General features: G+C 40.2%; 1 protein-coding gene across 1 annotated transcript; it reads right to left on the bottom strand.

The window, feature by feature from the left end:
* Positions 1-23,362: 23,362 nt before the first annotated feature.
* LOC147683699 (uncharacterized) lies at positions 23,363-24,397 on the bottom strand. Its single transcript, XM_086942567.1, has one exon. The coding sequence runs from the start codon at positions 24,395-24,397 to the stop codon at positions 23,363-23,365; it is 1,035 nt and encodes a 344-aa protein (XP_086798693.1).
* Between the last annotated feature and the right edge of the window lie 774 nt (positions 24,398-25,171).

Below are 25,171 nucleotides of genomic sequence, written 5' to 3'. Positions count from 1 at the left end.
CATTTATATTTAATAATCAAAAATTGTTCGAGCCATTATTCATTTTTATATGTAATTCATCAAGAAGATCAAAAATGTTTAAAATATAAAGTGAGACTTATAGTATACTGTACAACTTTTTTGTGTTACATAGAAAGTTTGCTCATAGTTACTTCATTTCTCCCACTATATTATCTCCAATGTCTATTTTACATCTCTTTATCATCTCCTGCCTCTATGTTGTTTCTGCTTTCCTGACAGACTATGGTATGGATTCCATATACCACAATAACTTCTGTAACAATATGCAAGATATCTACAAATGAAACAGTGTAGATTAAATTATAGACTCTCCATTGATACCTACATGTTGGTACTTAAATAAAAATGAAAAAAACAACAAAAAAACCAATTAATAAACATACAATTTTTTTAAGTGATTTTTTTCCCATAGTACGCTCCCCGCTGCGCGTACCGTGCGCTTCCCCCACGAAAATCGAAGCCCTTTAATGGCCCCCACATCAAACCTAGGGGATCAGGGGGGGTCTACCCTGCCCCCTTATGGTCAATTCCCCCCTTTGTTTTTGCCACCTCTTGTTTCTCGATTTTACCGAGACACAAGATGGCGGCCGCTCCAGACTGTTTAGAATGTTTACAGACACCCGAGACCCAATCAGCTTTCTGCGCGCAAGTCGCGTGGCGTGCCCGGTGCGCGTACCCGTGCGCGTACCGGGGCGCGCCTATAGATATATATATTTTTTTAACCTAAATTACTCAAAATCCACTGGAGCACATATCTTGAGACATAGCAAAGGCACATCGGGCTACCAGTCCCTACAATTTTGCCAAGTTTGGTGTAAATCCATTCAGCCGTTCGAGCTAAAAGTGAAATCGACCGCCCTATGGAAATTAACATGGGGAAAACGCGTTTTGGGACCCCCCTTTTATCTCGGACCCCGCTTGACGAATCCCCCCCAAACTTTTAGGGAAGGACCGGGGCGCCGCGAGGCCATTTTGAGGAAATTTTCAGGCAGATTCGTCAACCGGTGCCAAAGTTATTCCAAATAGAATTTTGAGATTTAACATTGAAAAAAATCCTAACTATAACTTTCTACTGGCGACCGCCAGTAGGTAATATATATATATATATATATATATATTCACTGAAAAAAACATAGGTTATAGACCATATATAGTTAGGAATTCGCATTTACAAAACCTTATTTTACTCACACAAAACCATTGAAATTCCATATATAGTTAGTTGCACTAACTATATATCGCGCACCCGCAATCCACTGCTGATGATGTCACATATTACATCATTCATGACATGGTCAGTGACATCACTGATGACATCACTGATGACATCTCAAATGACATCACTGATGACATCTCAAATGACATCACTGATGACATCACTGATGACATCTCATTTGACATTACTGATCACATCACTGATGATATCATTCATGTGATAATACGATGAACCTCTTCAGACTCTAATATAACCTTAGATACAATCAGTGTAAACAGACACTCACAGACTGTCACTCAGCCATGGAGTTACTCACACACCTAGTCAGTCATGCAAAGAATCAATCACACCTCCATTTCCTCAACTATACAGTTATACAAACTTTACTTATTCAAACATATACTAACACATATTTACTCTCTTATACAATCCCTGATACAAGTTCACAATGATCCATACAGCCACTCACACATTCACTGGCTCTTATGCACAGTTATTTATATATGTCAACTCTCACATGTACTGTGTTTTACATATGTACTTACTTTGACATGTAGCACTGAGATATCCATTCACTCACCAATACACTCATGCACACAGTCAACCGCCCATACAGCTGTTTCCACATGCACTTTTGAAACCATACATCTAGTGAATCAACTGCTCACACATCTATGCACAGAGTCATACACCTCCCAGCCACCCACACACACACTCAGTCTCCCATACAAATACTTGGGCAACCAATCAATAACCCATATAGTTACTCATATAGCTACTTATCAACACATGCAACAGTTTACAGAACAACAGACATAATGATGCACAAATTAAGACAGTTTAGTCACTAACCCATGCACTCAGTGAGACACATTTAATCACTCACTCATACAGTCAGTCATGCACCTACTAAATCCTTCATCCAGACACTTATACATCCACTCATTCTTCAATATGTAAGACATATTTTAACTTTACAGAAACATACAGTCACTGGATGTTGTCATCAGTGATGTCATCAGTGATGTCATTTGAGATGTCATCAGTGATGTCATCAGTGATGTCACTGACCATGTCATGAATGATGTAATATGTGACATCATCAGCAGTGGATTGCGGGTGCGCGATATATAGTTAGTGCAACTAACTATATATGGAATTTCAATGGTTTTGTGTGAGTAAAATAAGGTTTTGTAAATGCGAATTCCTAACTATATATGGTCTATAACCTATGGTTTTTTCAGTGAATTTTCAAGGTTTTGTAAATGCTAATTCCTAACTATATATGGTCTATAACCTATGGTTTTTTCAGTGAATTTTCAAGGTTTTGTAAATGCTAATTCCTAACTATATATGGTCTATAGCCTATGGTTTTTTCAGTGAATATATATATAAACATACATATATAAACATATATCATCTGTATATCTATATAAATACAAACATAAATGCATGCATACATATACTTATATGCATACAGATGCATGTTATTTACATGAAAGTTGAAAAACCACTAATAAAAGCAAAGCTAAAAAGCCACCTCATTACAAACAGAATGGCTTTAACTTAAACGAGGGCGAGATCTATTGCATTTTCAATGCTTGTTTACTTTGGTTCCATCAAGAAGGCATTCAGATGTGTCACACATTTGCCATAAATTCTGAATGTTAGCACTCTAGTTGCACATTAGATAACTGTAGTAAAGCTACTGCTCACCAGGGACGTCTGCTGCTGGTATTCAAAGTGCATGTTTCAGTCTGCATGTCAGAATTTTTTAATGAAATAGAAGAGGATTTGAGAAGTGACTTAAAATGATCCATAATTTTTCTTTCTGAAGCACTAATCATACTTTCTATGGCAAAATTAACCCCCTCATGTTGTTCCTTTTTAAATTGAGTGTTTCCAGACTTACCACTTCATTCCAATCAAGATGGCTTCTGGTGTGCCATACTTTTGTCATAAGTAAGACTGTTAGCGCTCTAGTTGTTCTTTAGAACACTCTGGGACATTCTGTCATTGGGCTATACTTGGGGTACATCTGGGTGATATTTGGGCTACATTTAGGCTCTTTTGTCTCTGGTGGCCATCTTGGGAGACTGTATGTCAGAATTTATTAATGAAATTGAAGAGGGTTTGAGAAGTCACTCAAAATGTGCCCTAATTTTTCATTCTGCAGCACTAATCATACTTTCTATGGCAAAATATACCCCCTCATGTTGTTTCTTTTTAAATTAAATGTTTTAAGAGTTACCACTTTATTCCAATCAAGATGGCTTCAGGTGTGCCATACCTTTGTAATAAGTAGGACTGTTAGCGCTCTAGTTGTTCTTTAGAACACTCTGGGACATTCTGTCATTGGGCTATACTTGGGCTACATCTGGGTGATATTTGGGCTACATTTGGGCTCTTTTGTCTCTGGTGGCCATTTTGGGAGACTGCATGTCAGAATGTTTTAATGAAATAGAAAAGGATTTGAGAAGTCACTCAAAATGTGCCCTAATTTTTCATTCTGCAGCACTAATCATACTTTCTATGGCAAAATATACCCCCTCATGTTGTTTCTTTTTAAATTAAATGTTTTAAGAGTTACCACTTTATTCCAATCAAGATGGCTTCAGGTGTGCCATACCTTTGTAATAAGTAGGACTGTTAGCGCTCTAGTTGTTCTTTAGAACACTCTAGGAGGCTGCAGTAGAACACAAAGGAATCAACTGACAGTCTCTGTCCTTGTTGGATGTACATGTTTTACTGAGAATGTCAGACTTCATTTTCACATGACTGAGAAAGATAATGTGAATTTACAGAAAATATGCTTTTAGTTTAGCTTATAGATCCCCTTCCAAACCACTGTGGGAAAACCATGAGATATTAGTTTTCTTTCAAACAATATTCATGATATCACAGCAGAAGGTTTTTTTCACATGGTAAAATCACCTTAGAACCCACCACAATTCCTAAAACGAGTATGGTACCATCAACAAATGATTTATAATGTAACTAAAGTCCTAAAACCCTCTATTAACTACAATGCTTTTTAATGAGGTGCTATCATGTATATTGGTCCCAAGGTGGCTGCCAACACTTCTTGAGTGAAGTGCTGACAGCCAATCAGATCAGATGTGTGGTTAGGCTCCGCCCAGATATATATCTTTTTTTGAACCTAAATTACTCAAAATCCACTGAAGCACATATATTGAAACCTAGCAAAGGCACATCGGGCTAACAGTCCCTACAATTTTGCCAAGTTTCGTGCAAATCCATTCAGCCGTTCGAGCTAAAAGTGAGGCCAACCGCCCTATGGAAATTAACATGGGAAAAACGCGTTTTGGGACCCCCCTTTTTTCTCGGCCCCCCTTGATGAAACCCCCCCCAAATTATCAGGGGCTGCTCAGAAACAAAATGTTCCATTTTCCTGAAAATTTCAGCCAATTCCGTCCACAAACACCAAAGTTATTAGACATAGAATTTTCAAAAATCCCATAGAGAAAAAATCCTAACTATATATACCTACTGGCGACTGCCAGTAGGTAATATATATATATATATATTACCTACTGGCGGTCACCAGTAGGTAGTTATAGTTAGGATTTTTTTCAATGTTAAATCTCAAAATTCTATTTGGAATAACTTTGGCACCGGTTGACGAATCTGCTTGAACATTTCCTCAAAATGGCCTCTCCAAGCACCGGTCCTTCCCTGAAAGTTTGGGGGGAATTCGTCAAGCAGGGGCTGAGATAAATGGGGGGTCCCAAAACACGTTTTCCCCATGTTAATTTCCATGGGGCGGTCGATTTCACTTTTAGCCCGAACGGCTGAATGGATTTCCACCAAACTTGGCAAAATTGTAGGGACTGGTAGCTAACGGTGGGCGGCCAGCTACGCTCCGTCTGCGGAGTGTGCGTAGTGCCGCCTACTCCGCATTTTGCGGAGCTGGCGGAGCCAGGCGGCACTACGCACGCTCCGCAGACGGAGTGTAGCTGGCCGCCACCCGCCTCCCTCCGCCCTCCCTAAATACTTTGAAATAAAAGAATCAAATAATTTAAAAAGCACTTACCTTGCCGCCGCTGCCCGCCGCGTCCCCGGGGCTCACTATCTTCCGTCTTCCGTCATCTATACTAATGCGCATGCGCGGGCGGCCGCGCATGCGCATTAGTATAGATGATGGAAGATAGTGAGCCCCGGGGACGCGGCGGGCAGCGGCGGCAAGGTAAGTGCTTTTTAAATTATTTGATTCTTTTATTTCAAAGTAGTTAGGGAGGGCGGGAGGGAGGCGGGTGGCGGGGCTGGCGGCCAGTGCTGTTTGCGGAGTGGGGCTACGCGGACTGCGGAGGTGGGCGTAGTTTCTCGCCCACTTCGCGTAGCTCCGCGAAGCCCCACTCCGCGAACTCCGCCCAGGGTTACTGGTAGCCTGATGTGCCTTTGCTAGGTCTCAAGATATGTGCTCCAGTGGATTTTGAGTAATTTAGGTTAAAAAAATATATATATCTATGGCAGCGCCCCGGTACGCGTACCGGGGAGCGCACCGGGCGTGCCACGCGACTTGCGCGCAGAAAGCTGATTGGCTCTCGGGTGTCTGTAAACATTCTAAACAGTCCAGAGCGGCCGCCATCTTGTGTCTCGGTAGGATCGAGACATGAGAGGTGGTCAAAACAAAGGGGGAAATGACCATAAGGGGGCAGAGTAGACCCTCCCTGACCCCCTAGGTTTGATGTGGGGGCTTTAAAAGGGCTCCGCGGGGTACATTTTTTTTTTTCGATTTGCGCGGGGGGAGCGCCCGGTACGCGCACCGGGGAGAAAAGAGAATGGCAGAGTTTAAAAATTTAAGTCATTTTATATAAATGGGAGGTAGTTCTGAAAATAACTTTTTTTTAATTGTTTTTGTTGTTTTATATATTTTTTTTGTGAACATTTTTTCCTTTTTTTGGTTTTTCAAAACCATTTTATATATTTTTTTGTTTTTTTAGCACTTCGAAAAAAACAGAAGGATTTGAAAATGGCTCAACAGGAGCAAAAAAAACCCAAAAAAAATCATTGCTTTCGTTTGTGAGAGCACTTGTGGTTGTCATCTGCTCTGTTAATTAAGGTGATACTTTTTTCACCATAAGCAATAGTAGCCCCACAATAAATACAAACTATTTTGTAGTTTGAGAATTTACTTTGGATGTTGGGCACCATTTGACGCCCTTCAGGTGCTGCAAAAGATGATTTCGCACTTGAGGTGCTAGGCTGAGGGGTCTGTGGGTTTTCAGCCATAGCTCTCACCTGTGCTTGGGCCAAATTATTTGGGTGCCACCTCTCCATGTGGCGAATCATGGTGTAGTTGCCAAAACTATATTTTTTAGCAGGATTGCCACGTGAAAGGATGTTCTTGCAAATTAGACATTTTACTTTAGGGGCATTAACTTACTTCAGTCCTGCAGGAAACGTAAAGAATTGCCAAATGTAGTTCTCCTTTACATGAGATAAGTGGGGTTGCTCTTGTAGGAACTGTCTCTCCTGCTCCTCCTGCTCCTCTTCCTCCTCTTCGTCCTGCTCACCACTAAAAAGCAGAGGTGGTGGTGGTCCTTTTGGTGGTGGTGGTGTTGGAGCACCAGCAGCAGCAAGTAGAGTAGCAATTATTGGTCTCTCACAAAGAAATAGCTCTTGCTCTCTCAAAGAAGAAAGTAAGAATGAGGAAAAAAGGTGGGGGCTTTCCTCATTTGGAAAAAAAAATATTAGGAACCAATGAAAAGTGTTATTTTCAAGTCACATGACCCGATGCGCTTACGTTACGCGCTCTGGCGCGCTTACGTTACGCGCTCCGGGCCGCGTCACGGAGCGCTTCCGGGTGCGTTTACGCAGCGCGTCATAAGACACATCGCGCGGCTACGCGATACGTCATGCTTACGTGGCGCGTCACGATGTTGTTTTCGATCGCGACATTGGCGCTAACGGGACGCTTCCCGGTTCGTGCACCGGGGCGCTTCCAAATACCACGCTTTCTGGGCGCTCACCGGGGCGCGCACCGGGAGCGGTCCAGGGCAAAAAAAAAAATGAAAAATTGTAAGGACTGGTAGCCCGATGTGCGTTTGCTATGTCTCAAGATATATGCTTCAGTTGTTTTTAAGAAAATTAAATTAAAAAAAATATATATTGGGCTACATTCGGCTATATATATGTTAGAGCCCAAATGTAGCCCAAATGTAGCCCAATGTAGCCCAAAGATGGCCACCAGAGACAAAAAAATACAAATGTAACCCAAATATCAGCCAGAGGTAGCACAACTATAGCCCATTGTACCAGAGTGTTCTAAAGAAAAACTAGAGCGCTAACAGTCTTACTTAAAGTGAGACTTTTAGTTAGGAATTAGCATAAAAAAACCTTTGAAATTCACTGAAAAAACCATAGGTTTCACACCAGTTATAGTTAGGAATTAGCATTTAAAAAACCTATTAAATTCACTGAAAAAACCATAGGTTTCACACCAGTTATAGTTACCTGGAAATTTTACTGACATAAAACCATTGAAATTCCCACGTTATAGTTAGTTGGACTCACTATAACTTGCGCGTGTAATGCACTGCTGATGACATCACATATTACATCACTCATGACATGGTCAGTGACATCACTCATGACATCACTGATGACACCATCCTTGTGACTGAGACTGACCTCCTTTCATTGTAAAGTAACCCTTGAAACACATATTAAAAAATAGAAACTAACATTTTCAAAAAAGTGGAGATACCTATACCAGTTACAACAACCAATTCAGTAAATACAACATTTACATATACATCCACTCATTCACCAACAGTTCTATATAGTCAGTCATACATATACTCACTCATCATATGTAGTCAGACACCTATACATCCGTTAACACACCGACAGTCTTCCAAAAGTTGCTCACACACATATTCACACATGCAAATAAAATATTGAACATCCATTTTTTTGCATATACAGCTATACACACAGTACCACCTTACTTCTAAGGAAACTTACACATACTTACTCTCTTAAACAATCACTTATAGAAAGACATACTTATTTAATCAAGAACTCTTTCAATCTCTCACTCTCACATATACTCACTTATATACACCAATACTCACATATACTAGATTAAAACATATGTAGTTACTGATAAAGACACTAGTAAGGCAGTCATTCACTTACTAACACACACATATACACACTCATCCACCCATACAGTCCTGCACATATGCTGTCTTCAAAACACATACAAACAGTGAGTCAGTCATCAATGCATCTATGTGCTAAGTAATATCCCCACCAAACCATACAGACACTTATACTGATACTAAAAAAATACATCTAATAACCCATACACACACACAAGTAGCTACTCACCAACCCATGCAGCCACTTATACACAAAGTGAAACACTGATTCATATATTTAAATATTTAAACATTACTCGCTAATATATGTATTCACTAAGATACACTTAATAAGCCAGTTAACCAATCAATTAAAAAAAAACATTTAGACACTTATTTAAACATTTATTCTTCCATCAACCTTTACAAATACACATATAAAACACATTTATTTTACAGAAGGACACACATTCACTGGATGGTGTCATCAGTGATGTCATGAGTGATGTCACTGACCATGTCATGAGTGATGTAATATGTGATGTCATCAGCAGTGCATTACACGCGCAAGTTATAGTGAGTCCAACTAACTATAACGTGGGAATTTCAATGGTTTTATGTCAGTAAAATTTCCAGGTAACTATAACTGGTGTGAAACCTATGGTTTTTTCAGTGAATATATATATATATATATATATATATATATATATATATATATATATATATATATATACATACATATATATATATATATATATATATATATATATATATATATATTTTTTTTCTTTTTCAAAGCAATTTGAAATGAATCACCGCACTCTTCTAGGATTTGATTAAGCTTTTTAATCCATCAAGGAAAAAACTTCCTCACCTACGCGTTTCAAACAGATTACTGTTCTTGCTCACGGTAGCGTGAGCAAGAACAGTAATCTGTTTGAAACGCGTAGGTGAGGAAGTTTTTTCCTTGATGGATTAAAAAGCTTAATCAAATCCTAGAAGAGTGCGGTGATTCATTTCAAATTGCTTTGAAAAAGTCTAAACGAGTCTTGTCCTTGACTCGGCACCGGCACCAGCTGAATGGCCGCTCCTCCTCCAGCCAGGGACATTTGCTTGAACATATATATATATATATATATATATATATATATATATATATATATATATATATATATATATATATATATATATATATATATATATATATATATATATATATATATATATATATATATATATATATCTGTCTGTGTGTTAAAAAACTAAAAACAATGAATCGATTAACATAATTACTATTCTATAAAAAATGGATTTGAAATTAATAAATAAGTGATATACAAGCACCCTGTTCCGCCACAAATCGAACAGCCTGCAACAAAAATATATCTAAAGAAATAACAGTTTAATATTCAAAATACATCAAATAATGAATTAACAATTAATAATTAATTGCACATAAATAATTACATAATTAACTTGCCACAATAGACCCCTATACAGTTAGCATCCTGCAAAAATTAAATTAAATTACATAACCATTCCACAATTTATACATTAAAAATTCAATTAAATACCTAATTTACAATTAATAATTGGTAGTTAATTTATCGTTACTTAATTACTTTACGACCCTATACCCCTACAAACCTAGAATCCCACAACTAATATTTAAGCAAAATACATCAGTATTCCATATTTAAAAAAACTAAAAATCAATGAAATAATTAACAATTAAGGATAAATTGTTAATTAATTATTACTTAATTAACTTACCCCACTACACCCATACAAACCTATATCAGCCCACAACAAAAATATAAGTAAAATAAATAAATATTCCTAAAATTACATAAGTAATACTCAATTAAATAATTAATTAACAATTAGCATTGTTAATTAGTTATCACTTTATTACCTTCTCACCTTATATCCCTGCAAACCTACAAATAACATGTAGCGATAATGCATCAGTATTACATAAATTACAAAAGAAATATTAATCATATAATTAAATAAAATGTATTAAGTAATTCTTAAGTATTATTACTTGCTTAACTTCCCACCCTATCACCCCTACAAACCCAACAATACGCTATGAAAGTATAAATTACTCTTACAAATTAATAAAAAGTTCTAAATCACTTAAAATTGCAAGCTATATTTAAAAAAAAATGACATGTGTATAAATATTGGTAACACATAAAATTAATTTACAACTAAAACACATTCAAATAATCGAAAATCTATATTTTAAACTACTATATTAGTGAAAACAATATTAAAAACATTGACATTATTTACAGCAATTTTACTTACCTTAATAAATGATACTCTTGTCAACGATATTTGTGCATCACAATATTTGTGTGCCACAATATTACATTTCTGTCTCCCGTTTTTCTTAATTGATATTTTGTCCAAACATGAAATCTGGGTCAACGGGTGAAGGAGTAGTGATTAAGATGAAAGATTAATGGATGTGTTGCCCCTCTACTAACCAATAACCTCTGTGGTTTGGGTGAACATTTTTTAGTGATGTGCAATACTGAGAAACGTAATCTTCACGCTAATTCACACAATTTATTTTTTAAATGTGAGCTTCTAAAAAAGTAAAAGTCGTTTTTTGTTGGAAAAAAGAAACAAAGGCTTCATTTACGAAGAGAATGTTTCCACAGAACAAATTGAAGAACTATTTTCACTATGAAGTCTTTATGGAGACAACTTCACAAAAACAAACTGTGCAACTTTACAAAGTTCAAAAGTTACTAGCTTTGCACAACTTAGTCAAACAAGGTAGCCTTACCATCCCCATTCCTTATAACCCATAGGCAGAGATTTTTCAAAGGCTATGTGTTTGACAAGTAAGCCTAACTTTCACCAGTAGTTGTGAAAGTTAGAAATATTTACGATTCACTGTTGAATGCTCATGTTGAAAACAGTATATACTTAAAACTATAAGTCAGTAGACAAAAGTGAAATGTAAAATATGTGCAAATCAAGTTAACATTTCAAACAACATATTGGGGCATTTTATGTTTAAATAAATACATCAATAAAATTAAATGAGCTTTAAAATGTTTTAATCCTGTCAAGATATTCCATAGAAACATGTGAGCATACATATCTGAGTGACAGCCATAGTTTCAATCTGATAATAACATTATTCTTCTACATCACATGTTTTATGGTGGAAAGCATTAGGAAAATGTGAGTGGAGTGTTCAAGTCTATCTTCATCCACGTTTAATATTTATGTATATTTAATATTAACACAGTTTTTCCTAATATGTATATTCTGCATCTTCAATTGTCCAACTGATCAGCATCAATGTTTATTCAAGATGTTACATTTCATGTCAAGTGCACCTTATAACAATGCAAAATTGGAAAATGAATAAAATAGGTCTATAAAATACTTTCTAAAATATCTCTATGTAGCTGAGAAGAATGTCCTTGCTAGTATTTCAATAATTAAGTGATACCTCAGTTGAGAAATCAAGGAATAACCATATGTGAATATTTGCCAGACATTCTATTCATTTTAGGGCCGAATGTGGGAGTTTCTATTGTGTAATTTCATGTATGCATTTAATATTTATCTGTTTAATAACCCTGACAAGATTCTGCCTGTTGACTTCTATAGAGTTGTAAAGTGCCTGGCTAGTCTTTAGCTGCCACCTATAATCCAAGGATCGTGCTCTGCTATTAGTGTGATGTACCTGGCGCAAAGCCACAACTTTGACATAAAAAAATACCCTGGAAGTCTATATGCTAAAACAACCTCAGAATCTGCATATGGAACTAAGAATGATAGGGTCCGTAATAATTAAGAGCATCCTCCCAATTTAGTTCAGCAGGGCAGTGTCACTTCTAGGTTCACTGACACATCAAACCTGAATGCAACTGACTTACTTAGTATTCAGGCCCCATTGCTTTTCCACTTACCCTCTGAGAGTGCATTATGTGATCAAATTAGTGTTAATGCCAATTTATTCAATAATTTTAACAGAAGCCCCACTAGATAACAGTCATCGTTAGGTTCCGTGGCCTAATGCTTTGTTCAACCAAAAATTGCTGACTGAGATATATGGACTGTTTGTTACCTTTTTGTCGAACTATGTAGGGTTACGAGTAGCGGATATCCCATTTCTGAGCATATATTGCTTGTTGTTCAAAGAGCTGCAAAACCTATTTTATAAAAATTTGGTTCTTAAGAAACCAATCTTGGACAAAGAGGTAAAATGGTATGATCATGCCTGTTGACAGGCTAATAGCTCCCAGAGATCAGCTGTCCTGGGTGGAGATAGGATTGTAATAGCTGAAGCTAGACGTACTTACAAAGCTTCTTTGTGCTCAGAAAAAAAGAGTTGGGATGAAAAGATTTGGAAAGATATGTTAGCTGTTGTTCAAACAAATGACAGCCCAATCTAGATCGGAAAAATTGAAAAGCTACCATCACCATATTTCCCCAGAAAAATGTAGTAAAAGATCCTAATAAATCGTGGCCGAGTAGTGACCAGGCGACTTCTTTAGAAACATCCAGACCTGTTGTTACAGAAGTTTCTAACCCAGTTGTTTTTAGTGTTGAGGATACCCCCAGAGCAATTGATTTGTTAAAATCTGCTAAGGCACCAGGCCCGGATAAAACTCCTGGAGATCTTTATAAATTGGGGCCCCAGAAATGGACAAGCTATTTAAATTTACTGTCAAATGCCATAGCAGCAGGGGGAATGAAACCGGATTCACGGAGAGCAGCCGAAATTATAACAATAAATAAAAAGGGTGATGCATGTGCACCCTCAAATTATAGACCCATCAGTTTAATTAGCATTGCATCGAAGATCTTTGCAAAGCAAGTTCTTGAGAAACTGTCAAAATGGGTGGATTGCAATAATATTATTTCTCCCCTGCAAGCTATTTTCTGACCAAAGATTAGCACCTCTGATCAAATTGTACCGGCAATACGTTTTATTACCTCATCAAAAGCTTTATGTGGCGTTCATAGACCACAGAGATGCCGTTTATCTTATCCCACGCAATAACTTGTTGCATGTTTTATCAACCATGGGGGTTCCTGGGAATTTGATAAAGCTAATGACTCAATTCCACGACAATACTTTTGTCCAGGTTCTCTTTGGTCATATGGGTGAACTAACAGATCGTATCCCTAGCCAGCATAGTATGCGCCAAGGGTGCGTACTTGCACATATGCTATTCACCCATTACATGAATGATGTAGTAGACCTATTGGTGAACTGTAGAAACGATTCCCCCACTCGGAGCGACAAAAAATTCCTATTCTTTTATTCGCAGATGATTCCCTCCTTCTTTCCAAGACATTCATGGGGCTCCAGCTCCTAGTTTACAAATTCCTAGGCTTTTTTATATCTAGGGGCTTGGAGCTCAATGTGTATAAGACCAAATATATGGTGCTTTGAAAGGGTGTGGTTAAAAATCCTGTCATTCAAGTCGGCAGAGAAGCCTTAGAGAGGGTTCAGAGTTTTGAGTACCTTGGGGTAAACTTAATGGAGAATTTTAAGTTGACAGGACAACTTAGTAAAAGCTCACTGTCAATTGAACATAACTCGAATGCCATTATCAGACCGCACGAACAAACAAGCTCACATTCGGTCTCACTGGTCCTTGAAGTATATCGTGCTAAGGCTCAAGGCACTTCGCTCCATGGTGCTGATATCTGGGGTTGGACTGAAGCGTCTTTAATTTCAATGGCTGAAAATAAATTTTCAAGGCAGTTGGTTTCTGTTCCAAATAGTTCGCCTCTTATTCCTTTATATTTTGACCTAGGACCAAAAGGAAATGCAGACCTGGCTGCATTTAGGCCACTATTATATTGGGTCTGCCTTTGGCTCACACCTGAGCTAAGTGAGTATAGACTTATTAAATCTTGCTGGTGCCAAGGCATTATTGGATTCAATTTGTTTCTGATTGGATGTGAAGGTTGGGATTGCAAAGGCTATGGGTTGATCCAAAGACTATTTGCAAAGCTTATCTTAACATCCTGAAAACTTGCTGTTGGACACATATTCAGAAGGGTTATGGTAATAACAAGTTAAATTGATCCTTGACAAATGGGTTATTAGATTTTAAGTCCTCTCCACTCTATGAGGAATTTTTAGACTCAGTTTCTCCACCCCTAGCAAAAAGTATGTATATCTGTTCACTGTTTAGTACTCTTCCTTTGAGATCTTCTTTTACTATCAAATGGAACAAGGATCAAGTCTCTAGCCTGTGGCTTGGATAATGAAGACGAGATACAAATAATGTTCTTTTGCCCATTGTATCTCGGGTCTCACCATAAAATGAATTCGCCCAATATGTCGAGATTTGGGTTCAACCAGATATCTTGTGGCATATAGAACTTTAAAAAGTGATACCTCTTCCATTATTGTTTTTTCTACTAGTATATTTTTACAGGTGGTCTGGTTTAAGCGTAGTACAATTGTAGCAATAATAGTGTAGCGAATAAGATGTATTTTGATTATCTTACCTTATATTCATAAACATTTCTAATCTTTTACATTTTTATGAAACCTGCAATAAAAACTTGTGGTCCTTCGCTAGCTTTTTTGCACACAGCCAATGATTGTTTTTGCATTCATTGTACATAGGAATGGATTTGAAGTGGTATTGATTTTACTGTATTAATGAGCTGATGTATTCAATTAATTTGGACAATTTGTTGTTTTAATTTGTATTTGTATTGTGTATGTATACTTTGATGGTGCATGGAAACCGAATAAAGTACTACTACTACTACTACTGAAATAAGTCTGATTGTTCCTTCATAATTAAAATTTCACCCAAGTCTAATCATCATTCAGAAATTCCACTTTCTGCTGCATAATGATTTACATACTTTTGCCCAGATATTCCCTGGTCACATTGTCACACCAATGATTTTTGGGGAAAAAACAATATTTATTTCTTCACAAACCCATATATGAAGCACTTTTGTTGGCTAGCCATGAATGTTTCCAACGAACTGACCTACTAGTTTCCGTGCATATGTGTTGAATCTATGGAGTTAAACATTACGTTTCGAAGTAGAGTGCATTCATAACTTGCATGCACATTTCCACTGTATGAAACTGTAAAAAATTGTATTTGTCATTTAAAAGTTGTCATTGATTTCCTTACATAAAATATGTTTCTCATAAAGATACATTGCAGATCCTTTATTTAAACTCAATCTTTTTCTTATTCATAAGGAATATCTGGGCCATGATCCTGACTGACTTTCAACGAATCTGTCAGCAGACTCTGTAGCTCACATCAATAGGCAATCAGAGCATAGTGTCTGGCTGGAATCACACAAAAGAATTCCAATCCCTGAAAGGCCTTTTTAAAGAAAATAAACATTATGCAGAAGCTCAAATTGAAAACAAATGTGTAAAAAAGAATTACAGAATGTATGCTGTTAATGACTTCAGTAACAGCACAGAGGATATTACACAGCAGGTAGCCATCAAACTCTTCAATTTTAATTCATTCAAGCAAAAAAGTCTCCTTTTAGAACAAACATGCAAGACGTCATTGCTAGAAAACATAAATGTCTATGGAGAACTCACATCTGTTTTCCATTGCTCTCTTAAAGATAGGAAGACACCTTGCCCTCTCTTCTCAAACATCATCATTGGCATATTTAAGCAAAGTGAATACAGCAACCGTTAATGAAACAAGCGGGCTATTAAACAGCAAATTAGCATGCATGTGGTTTACCACATATCAACAGGGGGCACAATGAAAAGAATATGTTTTAAAATGAATAGCAATTGTGTATTTCTACACCGGTCTATGGAGTGAATTGTGAGTGAATGCCTGGAATCACCAAGTGTTACAACGCAAATCAGTCATTGTCTTGGTTCATCCAAATATTTTTGAGTGAAGCACATGAGTACTAAAATAGGTTTTTTATATTTTGAAGTGTGATGCATAGATTTATGCCACCCTTATTGACTGATGCTGCTCCCCAATGGGGCAACGGGGTACAATGTGTTGTTAGTATAGACAAATAGCTCACTTAACAACTGCTAATCCAGTTGTACCCTAGCTTCCATCCTGTTAATTGTTTTAATGCATTTGGGAAATATGACTGCACTGGAAAGATTATGGGCCTGATTCTCAAAGTAAGTTTACACTTTTGAGTAAGTTTACAATTGATTGCTATTCACAAAGGTATTTTACAAGTTGTATCTTTATGACTGTGGAGTCTCCTGACATAATGTGATAGGACAATCCTATGCTTTTATGTGTGGAGACTCCTGAGTCGGAAAGATACTACTTGTCAAACATCTTTGAGAATAGCAAACAATCATACGCCTACACAAAAGTGTACGTTTGCCTTTGTGCATCAGGCCCAATTAATCTAGTCAGAGTTACCAGATCACTCAATAGTGCTGGAGGAAACACAGTTCTTGTCCTTACCTTTCACTTAACAATCCAAAAGCCTCCGTCATTTTACCATAAACTGCAATTAAAATGAACACAATGCATTGGGATGTGATAAATTAGGTTTAAATATGCAATTTGGATTAACAGATGAATTTCAAATACACAGAATAATGTCATGTGAGGTTAGCAAAAAAAGAAAGGTCTGTTAAAGCTCAGGGACGTACCTGGAAATCAGAAATAATGTTTTTTTGAGTGCCGTCACAAAATAGGCTTTTGGATTGACGTGATTAATTTATTCCGAAAGTGATATACTATTGCACATGTTCCCTCAGACTTCCATTCTAACAGGTATTGAAACATATAGGGGCCCATTAGGATGGCGGGCGGATTGCCTCCGCCAGGCTGGCGGTAGCCACCGCCAGTCTGGCGGGGGCAATCCGCCCGCCATCCTTCCCTGTATTCCCCCCCGCCATATTGGAATGGTGGGGGGACCACGGCGGAGCAAAACACCGCCCGCCACTTTTCCGCCCCGGTCGCCTTGCGGCCGGGGCGGAAAATGATTAACATGCAGGCGGTGTCTGTCAGACACTGCCCGCAAGATTACAATCGGCATTTTTCAATGCCTTTCCGTGGCGGGAAAGGCATGCGGTGTTGACTCTAGGGGCCCCCTGTGGGCCCCCAGAGTGAAGGCCAAAGGGGGGTGGCACACGGGGGGGGGGGGTACCTGTTGTAACCCCCTGCATTTACATAATCAAAGCGGTAGGCACCGCACGGTACCTGCCACTTTGATTATGTAAAGGCTGCAAAGCATTTTTAGTATTGTGGCGGGCGGAGCACAGAGCTCTGCCCGCCACAATACTAAAAATACAGGATGTGCCCGCCACAGTGGCAGGCACATCCTAATGGTGCGTGCGGGACCCCCGCCCTTAGGGCGGGCGGTCCCGATTTCCAATAGGATGGCGGGCGGGCTAGTGGGTCCCTAAGTATGTATATTTTCCTTCTCAAAACTCTTACACTTATGTATTTAAATGTGCCCCATGCAGATATGTTTCGGACATGCTTATGGCTGCGGATGCAGGACAAGAGCGGTGTCCGTGTTTCCCAGAGTCTCGGCACACAGAACCCCGAGTCTGAAAGTTGAACACCCAGTCAAGGGCTTTGCGCCTGTATCCTCTATTCCATACCCCCCTCAGGCAAGTCTGTCTTATCGTGAGTGCAGCTGCCATCGGGAAATAACCACGCCTCACACCAAGATGGGGTAAAAGGCCGCTTTATTGGACAGGTAGGCAGTACAATATAAATGCATAACATATCATTTTACAACATTTACCAAACTAACACCCCATCCCCTAAGCCTTGACCCCCTGACACTATTTCCCCACCTTGCTCAGCCTAAACCTTCTCCCCAACGCCTATCTCAATCTCTTGCCTACCTCTTGACTCCAACTTCTCTCCCCTGCTTCCCTCTGCCCAAACCTATTTCTAATTCCTCCAACCCTTCCTGCCTGTCTTGATTTCCTCCAAATCTGCCACCTGTCCAAGACACAACCACCAATACAGAAAAAAATTGAGCATAGAAAAAACAAAGAACATAACAATACCTAATTAGAACTAAAGGGAGTGAGAGGGCGGGCCAAAATGTCACCGCCTACCTCACCTAGCTGAGGGAAGTGCGACACACAGAGACACTAGCCTAATGCTCGCGTCTCGTGCCCCCTGACCAACCCCGCAGCCCCTGACCCAGGACAGCATAGGGGCGTACCATCGCCCAAAATTGCCCGGGGGTGAACACTGTGCGAGTGTCACCCCCAGGAGCCCATTGGGCAATAACCAGGCCTCACACCAAGATGGGGTAAAAGGCCGCTTTATTAGAGAGGTATGCAGTACAATATAAATGCATAGCATATCATATTATAACATTTCCCAAACTAACACCCCATCCCCTAAGCCCCGACCCCCTGTCCACTATTTTCCCACCTTGTTCATCCTAAACCTCCTCCCCAAATGCCGATCTCAATCTCCTGACTACCTCTTGACTCCAACTTCTCTCCCCTGCTTCCCTCTGCCCAAACCTATTCCTAACGCCACCAACCCATCCTGCCTTTCTTGATTTCCTCCAAATCTGCCACCAGGAAAAACCCTATCACAGGTGTTTTTCCTGTCCCCCCTCCCCAATTTGTCTGCTATTAGGATAGAAAAAGATTATGTAACCACTGCCGCCAAACAGGATAAGTCTTTATTCAAATGTGAACAATAGTGAGAAAAACCATGAAAAAACACTAAACTGTCGCCATAACAGTAAATAAACGTCATCCCAATAAAGATATAAACATCAAAAAACCGCCCCCAACAAATTCTAAAATGTAAGTAGAAAGATAAACAAATGAAAACTGTTTGCATAATTTTGCTGGGAGAGGGAGGGGAGGGAGAAAGAAAAGAAAAAAGGACAGTGGGGGAAAGGAAACACAGAAAGGTTGAAATGGTATACAAAAAGAGCACAGTTATTGAAAAGGAAAACAATACAAGTAAGCTGTCCCTAAAACAGAACATTCTCAACACCATGGATTGATATGCAAAATCCTAGCAATCATTTCCCTTATGTTCAGCAGATAAATTTTGTTTCCAATGAAAGACAGATGGACTCCGTCATGTCGAAAAAACTGAAAATCCGCCCTGTTAATCTCATCATGTGACAACCAATACATACGATTAATAAAACAAAAATGCTGTAAGTCACGATTTGATTTCCTTCGCGCCGTTTCTATAGCAGTGAAACTCTCGCCCCTCTCCATACTCTCCGGGGCAGAAGAGCTGTCAGGATGATTTGAGATCTTGGCTATGTCCTCAAGAAAAGTTCAAGATCAGTCTTAATGTCTATTAACAGCCCCAAGCCTGACTATTGAACCAGGTCATTTTCCCCAAGGTGATTTAGAAGCAAAACAGCCATTCGTTTGGAGAACTCACTAATCAGCGGCAAAGACTGGCCCCATTTCATCCCGCTCTTCCCCCACCATGATAAAGCAATCGCATCTGATGAAAAACCCAGGTTCCTGCCAAAATGCTGTTTGTCTGCCTGGATGGCTGCCCACTTGATGAAGGAATGGCTAATGAGCCAAACTTGCTTGGGCGAGTTTTCTGCACCTAGAAAGAAATAACAATTAATATCCCTGAACTTAAATGTTATGTTCCTGTTGTCTGATGTAGCGTAAAAAACAATATGAAGACCAACGCCCTAATTTTTCAATGTCACCAACAGAAAAAACCCACCTGGCCGCTTCTGAGGCCGCCCCAATCCTGACAGAGTGTGTACCAAATTTTTTGGGGTCCTCGCCAATAGTCTTCAGGGACTTTCTTAGTATGGCTAACAATTGTGATGCTTTAAGCTGGGAACCATTTTGATGACGAAAACAGAAATCTGGAAAATGCACCTCCAATGTCTAAAAATTCAGAACATGCTTGTATAGGGCAAAGAAAGCCCCCCCAAAGCCTGCAAGCTTACCCTGGAACCTCTACCCATCTGATCAGTTTTTGAGTGCTCTAGAAAAATTGCAATGTGTGACTGAAATCGTGATGCGTGTATTGTCTTCAAATCATCGTTAATGGCAGTACCCAGAATCTCCGACACCCTGAAAGCCCCGAAAAATAGCCATAACATGCATAATTTATGCAAATGGAATTCTAAATTGAGAAAAATCTGGGGCAAAATGGTAATAATCTTGACCAACAATTTTAGTGATATAGGATCTCTCTGATATGAGCCCCTCTTTCTTGACTTAGCCCAACCCTGTAGCATTCTCTTGCACATCTCACCTGCCGATGGCTTGTACCCCAAAATGATTTCCCATAAAAGGAGATACCTGCTAATTTACCCGCCATAGTGGTAGAAGAAACCTTCTTTTTGATATTAAGCATAATAAATCGTACCACATCCTCTCTACGCTGTTGGAAACCCAAACCATTGCAAAATCTAAATGTAGCACCTGAGTCTAAAAATTCCCGCCAAGCTCTTCTGTAAGCCAATTTAGTGCTCTTTGCTAGAGAGTTCTCGACGAGCTGATAAGCATTCATATCCTCAAATTCCATATCTCGCTGGGAATGGGAGTCCTCTGCAAATCCGCTCCGGCGCCAAATCACAGAATTTTTTCCCCTTGAAAACGAGACAGGGCATCTGCGATATTATTTGCTATGCCTGCAATGTGTTTAACCCTGAAGACAATATTAAACTTTAAACATTCAATCATAAATATCTACAGCAACTTCAACATCTGTTTGTCTTTCACCTTTTGCCCATTTACTAAATCCAACACTGTCTTGTTGTCAACATTGAATAGAACTGTTCTATTGGCCAGTTTGGGACCTCATACTGTTAGAGCCACTATGAGTGGTAAAAATTCCAAGAAGGCAATACTTCTTTTTTCAGCAACCCAACTTTCCGGCCATTTCTCAGCACATCACTTACCATCCCGAAATAAGCTGAAACCATGGGCACCTGAAGCGTCAGAAAAAAGTTGCAGTTGCAAGACAAAATCTTCTCCCAAAGACCAAAGTGTTATGCCATTGAAATCTGATAGAAATGTTGACCAAACCTCAAAATTGGCTTGCATATGTGCTGGTACCCTTATTCTGTGGTGTGGAAGTTTCATACCTGACATAGAGAAACCCAAGCACCTGCAAAAGACCTGCCAGCATGTATGACCTTGCAGGCAAAATTTAAGTGTCCCAGTAAACACTGTGCTTCCACCAAAGTCAGTTTGTGTGCAGTGCGTGTCTGGCCTAAAAGCCTTGTTATTTCTGATATTTTCTTTTGAGGAAGCCTAGCTTGCATCTTGATGGTGTCAATCTGAATTTCAAGATACGTAAAGAAACAACAAGGGCCTTCAGTTGTATCCTCTGCTGAGAGTACTCCCAGTGTATCTGCAAAAAGATTAAAATCATGTAAAGCAGCGTCACATTGTTGGGAATCAGCTGCACCCATAAAAAGAAATCATCCAGATAGTGTGTAATGCCCTTATGGCCTGTGTGAAAAGAAAAACACCACTGAAGAAAAGAGCTAAAAGCCTCAAATAGTTTGCACGAGATGGCGCAGCCCATGGGAAGGGTCTTTTAAAAAAAATATTGTCCCTCAAAAAATATGCCTAGCAATGAAAAAATCTGATGGATGTACTGGCAATCAACGGAAAGGGGACTTAATGTCACACTTGGCTAACTTCGACCTCGCCCCCGTTTCCCTGATCATAACTAAAGCTGGATCCACCGATTCAAAATGTACAATGGAGTCCTCTTTGGCAATGAAATCATTAACAGATGAACCTTTGGCCATGATAAATGCTGAATCATCCTGAACTCACCCTCGGCCTTCTTTGGCACGACACCCAGCGGGGACACAATCAAATCTTCCAAAGGGCAATGACTGAAGGCACCTGCCATCCTGCCTTCTTGAACCTCCGTCAATAATTTGTGTCTGAATATTCGTGGAAAATTGTTGTCATATTTTAAATTCTGCGCAAATCTAGGGCTATGTGGGCCTTTGCTGACCTAGTTTAAAACCTTCACGAAAACCCCAATACAGTAGAGCAGCATCCTGAGAGTCTGGGTAGAACTGCAACCAGTTACATAAAATGTCCACCTTGATTAGTGTAAAAGCCCTTGTTGCCAAACTGTGTTGGAAACCCTCTTCCTCTACCTGGAAAACTGTTCCCCCAATGCGTCTGTTCCCGGAAACATTGCGTGACTGCATGTTTTCCCCCACATTTGGAGCATTTGTGTTTGTATTTACAGGGCTTTCTAACACAGTACTCTTTATTAAAATTCCAGCATGCACCGGAAACAATGGTTGTAGGTTCCATGCCCCCCCCCCCGAGGTGGGCCTAAACTGAAAGGGCCGATAGGGTACCGCCAGTCCACTGGCTGTGTGCATGGATGGTGGTGGCCTTTGAGGGTACATCCACTGTATCCAAAGCTCATTGTCAACCTCCCCCCATGGCTTGTCCGGCAGTAATGTTAATCGAGCTCAGAACTCTTCATTGTAATGATGCCAAGCATATCCCCCAAATTCAGTCGCTGCCTTTCTAATGAGATCAAGATACTTAAAAAGAGATACCGATCTGTCTGCAAATTTCTCACAATAAATGCTAGCGAATATGAGAAAGGCGGAAGCCCATGAGTCTATGTTGGTAGGGACCCTTGGCTGTTTTGACAATTCCCAAGCCTCTTCTTTGGAACCCTCTTTTGTCTGTATTTCCCTGTGAAGAAGCTTAAAAACGTCAGTGAATTCCCCTTTTCATATCCTGTCTTCATGGCCTTGCTTAAATGAGCGCCCAATGGCATGGAAACATCCACATAAGGTAAACGTTTAAAAATGCCAGCTGTTTTATTGACATAATCTGCTTTGTTTATGTTCTCTTCCCATGCTAATGACACTGCACCCCCCTCTTTACTGTCACGAGTGCCATCTCGCAGAGAATCTAATACAGCCTGTGCCCCATCAGTACCCACACCTATATCCACCTTTGAAAGTTTTGAAGACCGTACTTGAGTCTCACCTGGCGTGCTCCGTATTTGATATTCAGCCAAAAAACCGTGCTTCGTCCTCTTGTTCTGTTTGCTCATGCTGGCTCCGTAGGTGGCAGGTTCAGTTCCTTTAATCTGTAAAAAATATAAACTGGACAAGTCTTTAGTGTACCCCACCGGTTTCCTCGCACATTTAGGCAGAAGCCAGCTATCTCATAATTTTCTGAGAGCTCCCCTTCTTCCAAAGAGTAATTTTCATTGTCCGGTGTAAAGTTGCCTACCACCCCTTTCTTACCTATGCTACCACCCTTGCCACTGCCACTAGGTTGTTCCCCATCCCCAATACCACCATCAAACTCCCTCCAATTAATAGCTTGTTTGAAAAGTCCAGCTCTCTTATCGTCCATTTTTGTGGGAAATGTTGCTGAAAATTTCCCCTTCTTCTCGCTTCTGTTGGTGCAGGACGTTTGATGCCTGACGTGTCCGCTCCTACTGCCCCTTATTGTGCCTGGCAGTATTTCTCCCTCGTTGGACTGCAAAACGCTAGATTTTGCAGTTGAAAATTTAGTTTTTTCTTTTAAGTGCAGTATTCTGTGTTTGTCGGTAATTTCTTGAGGTATCCACACCCATTTACCGTGTCCCTCAGTGCCCCTGGAAATGTTAAACTGATCCTCGCCCCTCTGATTAGAAGCATCACACAAAGGAGGAACAATCTGTAAGCCCCCTGCACCTACGTCGACCTTATCAGACACATAACAACTGTCCATGGCCAAAGTTTGAACAACATCAGTATTTGGTGATGAAAATGTAGTACACGCAAAAGAATCTCCATTTGCGGTAGATATAACAGGAGATAAACCCCTGTCAACTTTTAATGCACTAGGACTAACAATATTTCCAACCCTATGCCTGCCAAAAAAACAAATATCTTTATTGGCTGCATTTTCTTTACAATGTAGGCTGGGTATATCCCCCTTTTGATCACTAGATGGTGCACTTATGCCACTGGAGGCTTTATTAGCCGGAAGTCTCCTCTGCTCCGGTCGTTTCCCAAGAACTGCTTTCCTCTTAACAGGGAAAGAGGGTACTGCGCCTGTGCGAGCTTTTCCCCTCTTCCCCCATGACGACATCGTAGTCCTGGAAGCAGGCGGGGACCCAGAAGCCGGCACCGTTAAACAAGGTGAGGGCCCGCTCTAAACTTTATGCAAAAGCGGGGGGTCGCTTCCCGCAGACAGTGTCGGCGAGCCCTCGCTCGATACACATGCGACCACCGCCGCCGAGACGCTGCCCGCCGCTTGGCGCCCCCTCTCTAAGCCAACCCACACTTGTGAAAGCGTGCCTGGCACAAGGAAATCCTCCCGCCCCGCCGCAGCCAGCATACGGAGCGCTTCCTTGACTGAAGCGGAGGCGTGCTCCATGACAGGAGAAACAAATGCGCAAAATACTGAAATGTGAGCCACCAAAATTTCACCGCCTACCTCACCTAGCTGAGGGAAGTACGACACACAGAGACGCTAGCCTAAGGCTTGCATCTCCTGCCCCCTGCCCAATCCCCGCGGCCCCGACCCAGGACAGCATAGGGACATACCATCGCCCAAAATCTCCCGGGGGTGAACACTGTGAGTGTCACCCCCAGGAGCCCATAGTCGGCAGCTGCAGAGTGTGTGCCCCAGGTGGTCAAGGGAGGCGGCTTAGTTAGAACCGGGTGCAGCTTGTGGCTGTGTCCGGTGTGCCTCACTCACCATCTGCCCCTTACCGTCGCCTTTGGTTTTGGTCCCTTTGCCTTTTTTTCCCTACCTTGGCCTTTGCCTTCCACCTGGGTAATTTTGGCAGAGAATGCCGCAGAGAAGGAGGGGTGCTGCTGCAAAAAACGTACTTGGAATGGCTTCTTTCAGCCACTGGTG

This window comes from Lissotriton vulgaris, chromosome 11 (assembly GCF_964263255.1).
Source record: "Lissotriton vulgaris chromosome 11, aLisVul1.2, whole genome shotgun sequence".
In the NCBI taxonomy this organism is placed as follows: domain Eukaryota; kingdom Metazoa; phylum Chordata; class Amphibia; order Caudata; family Salamandridae; genus Lissotriton; species Lissotriton vulgaris.
Note: the sequence above shows the minus strand (reverse complement) of the source record. Positions and strands in the feature narration are given on the sequence as shown.

Coding starts and splice junctions, on each gene's coding strand:
- LOC147683699 (XM_086942567.1), bottom strand. CDS start 24,397: ATGTCGTCATGGGGGAAGAGGGGAAAAGCTCGCACAGGCGCAGTACCC.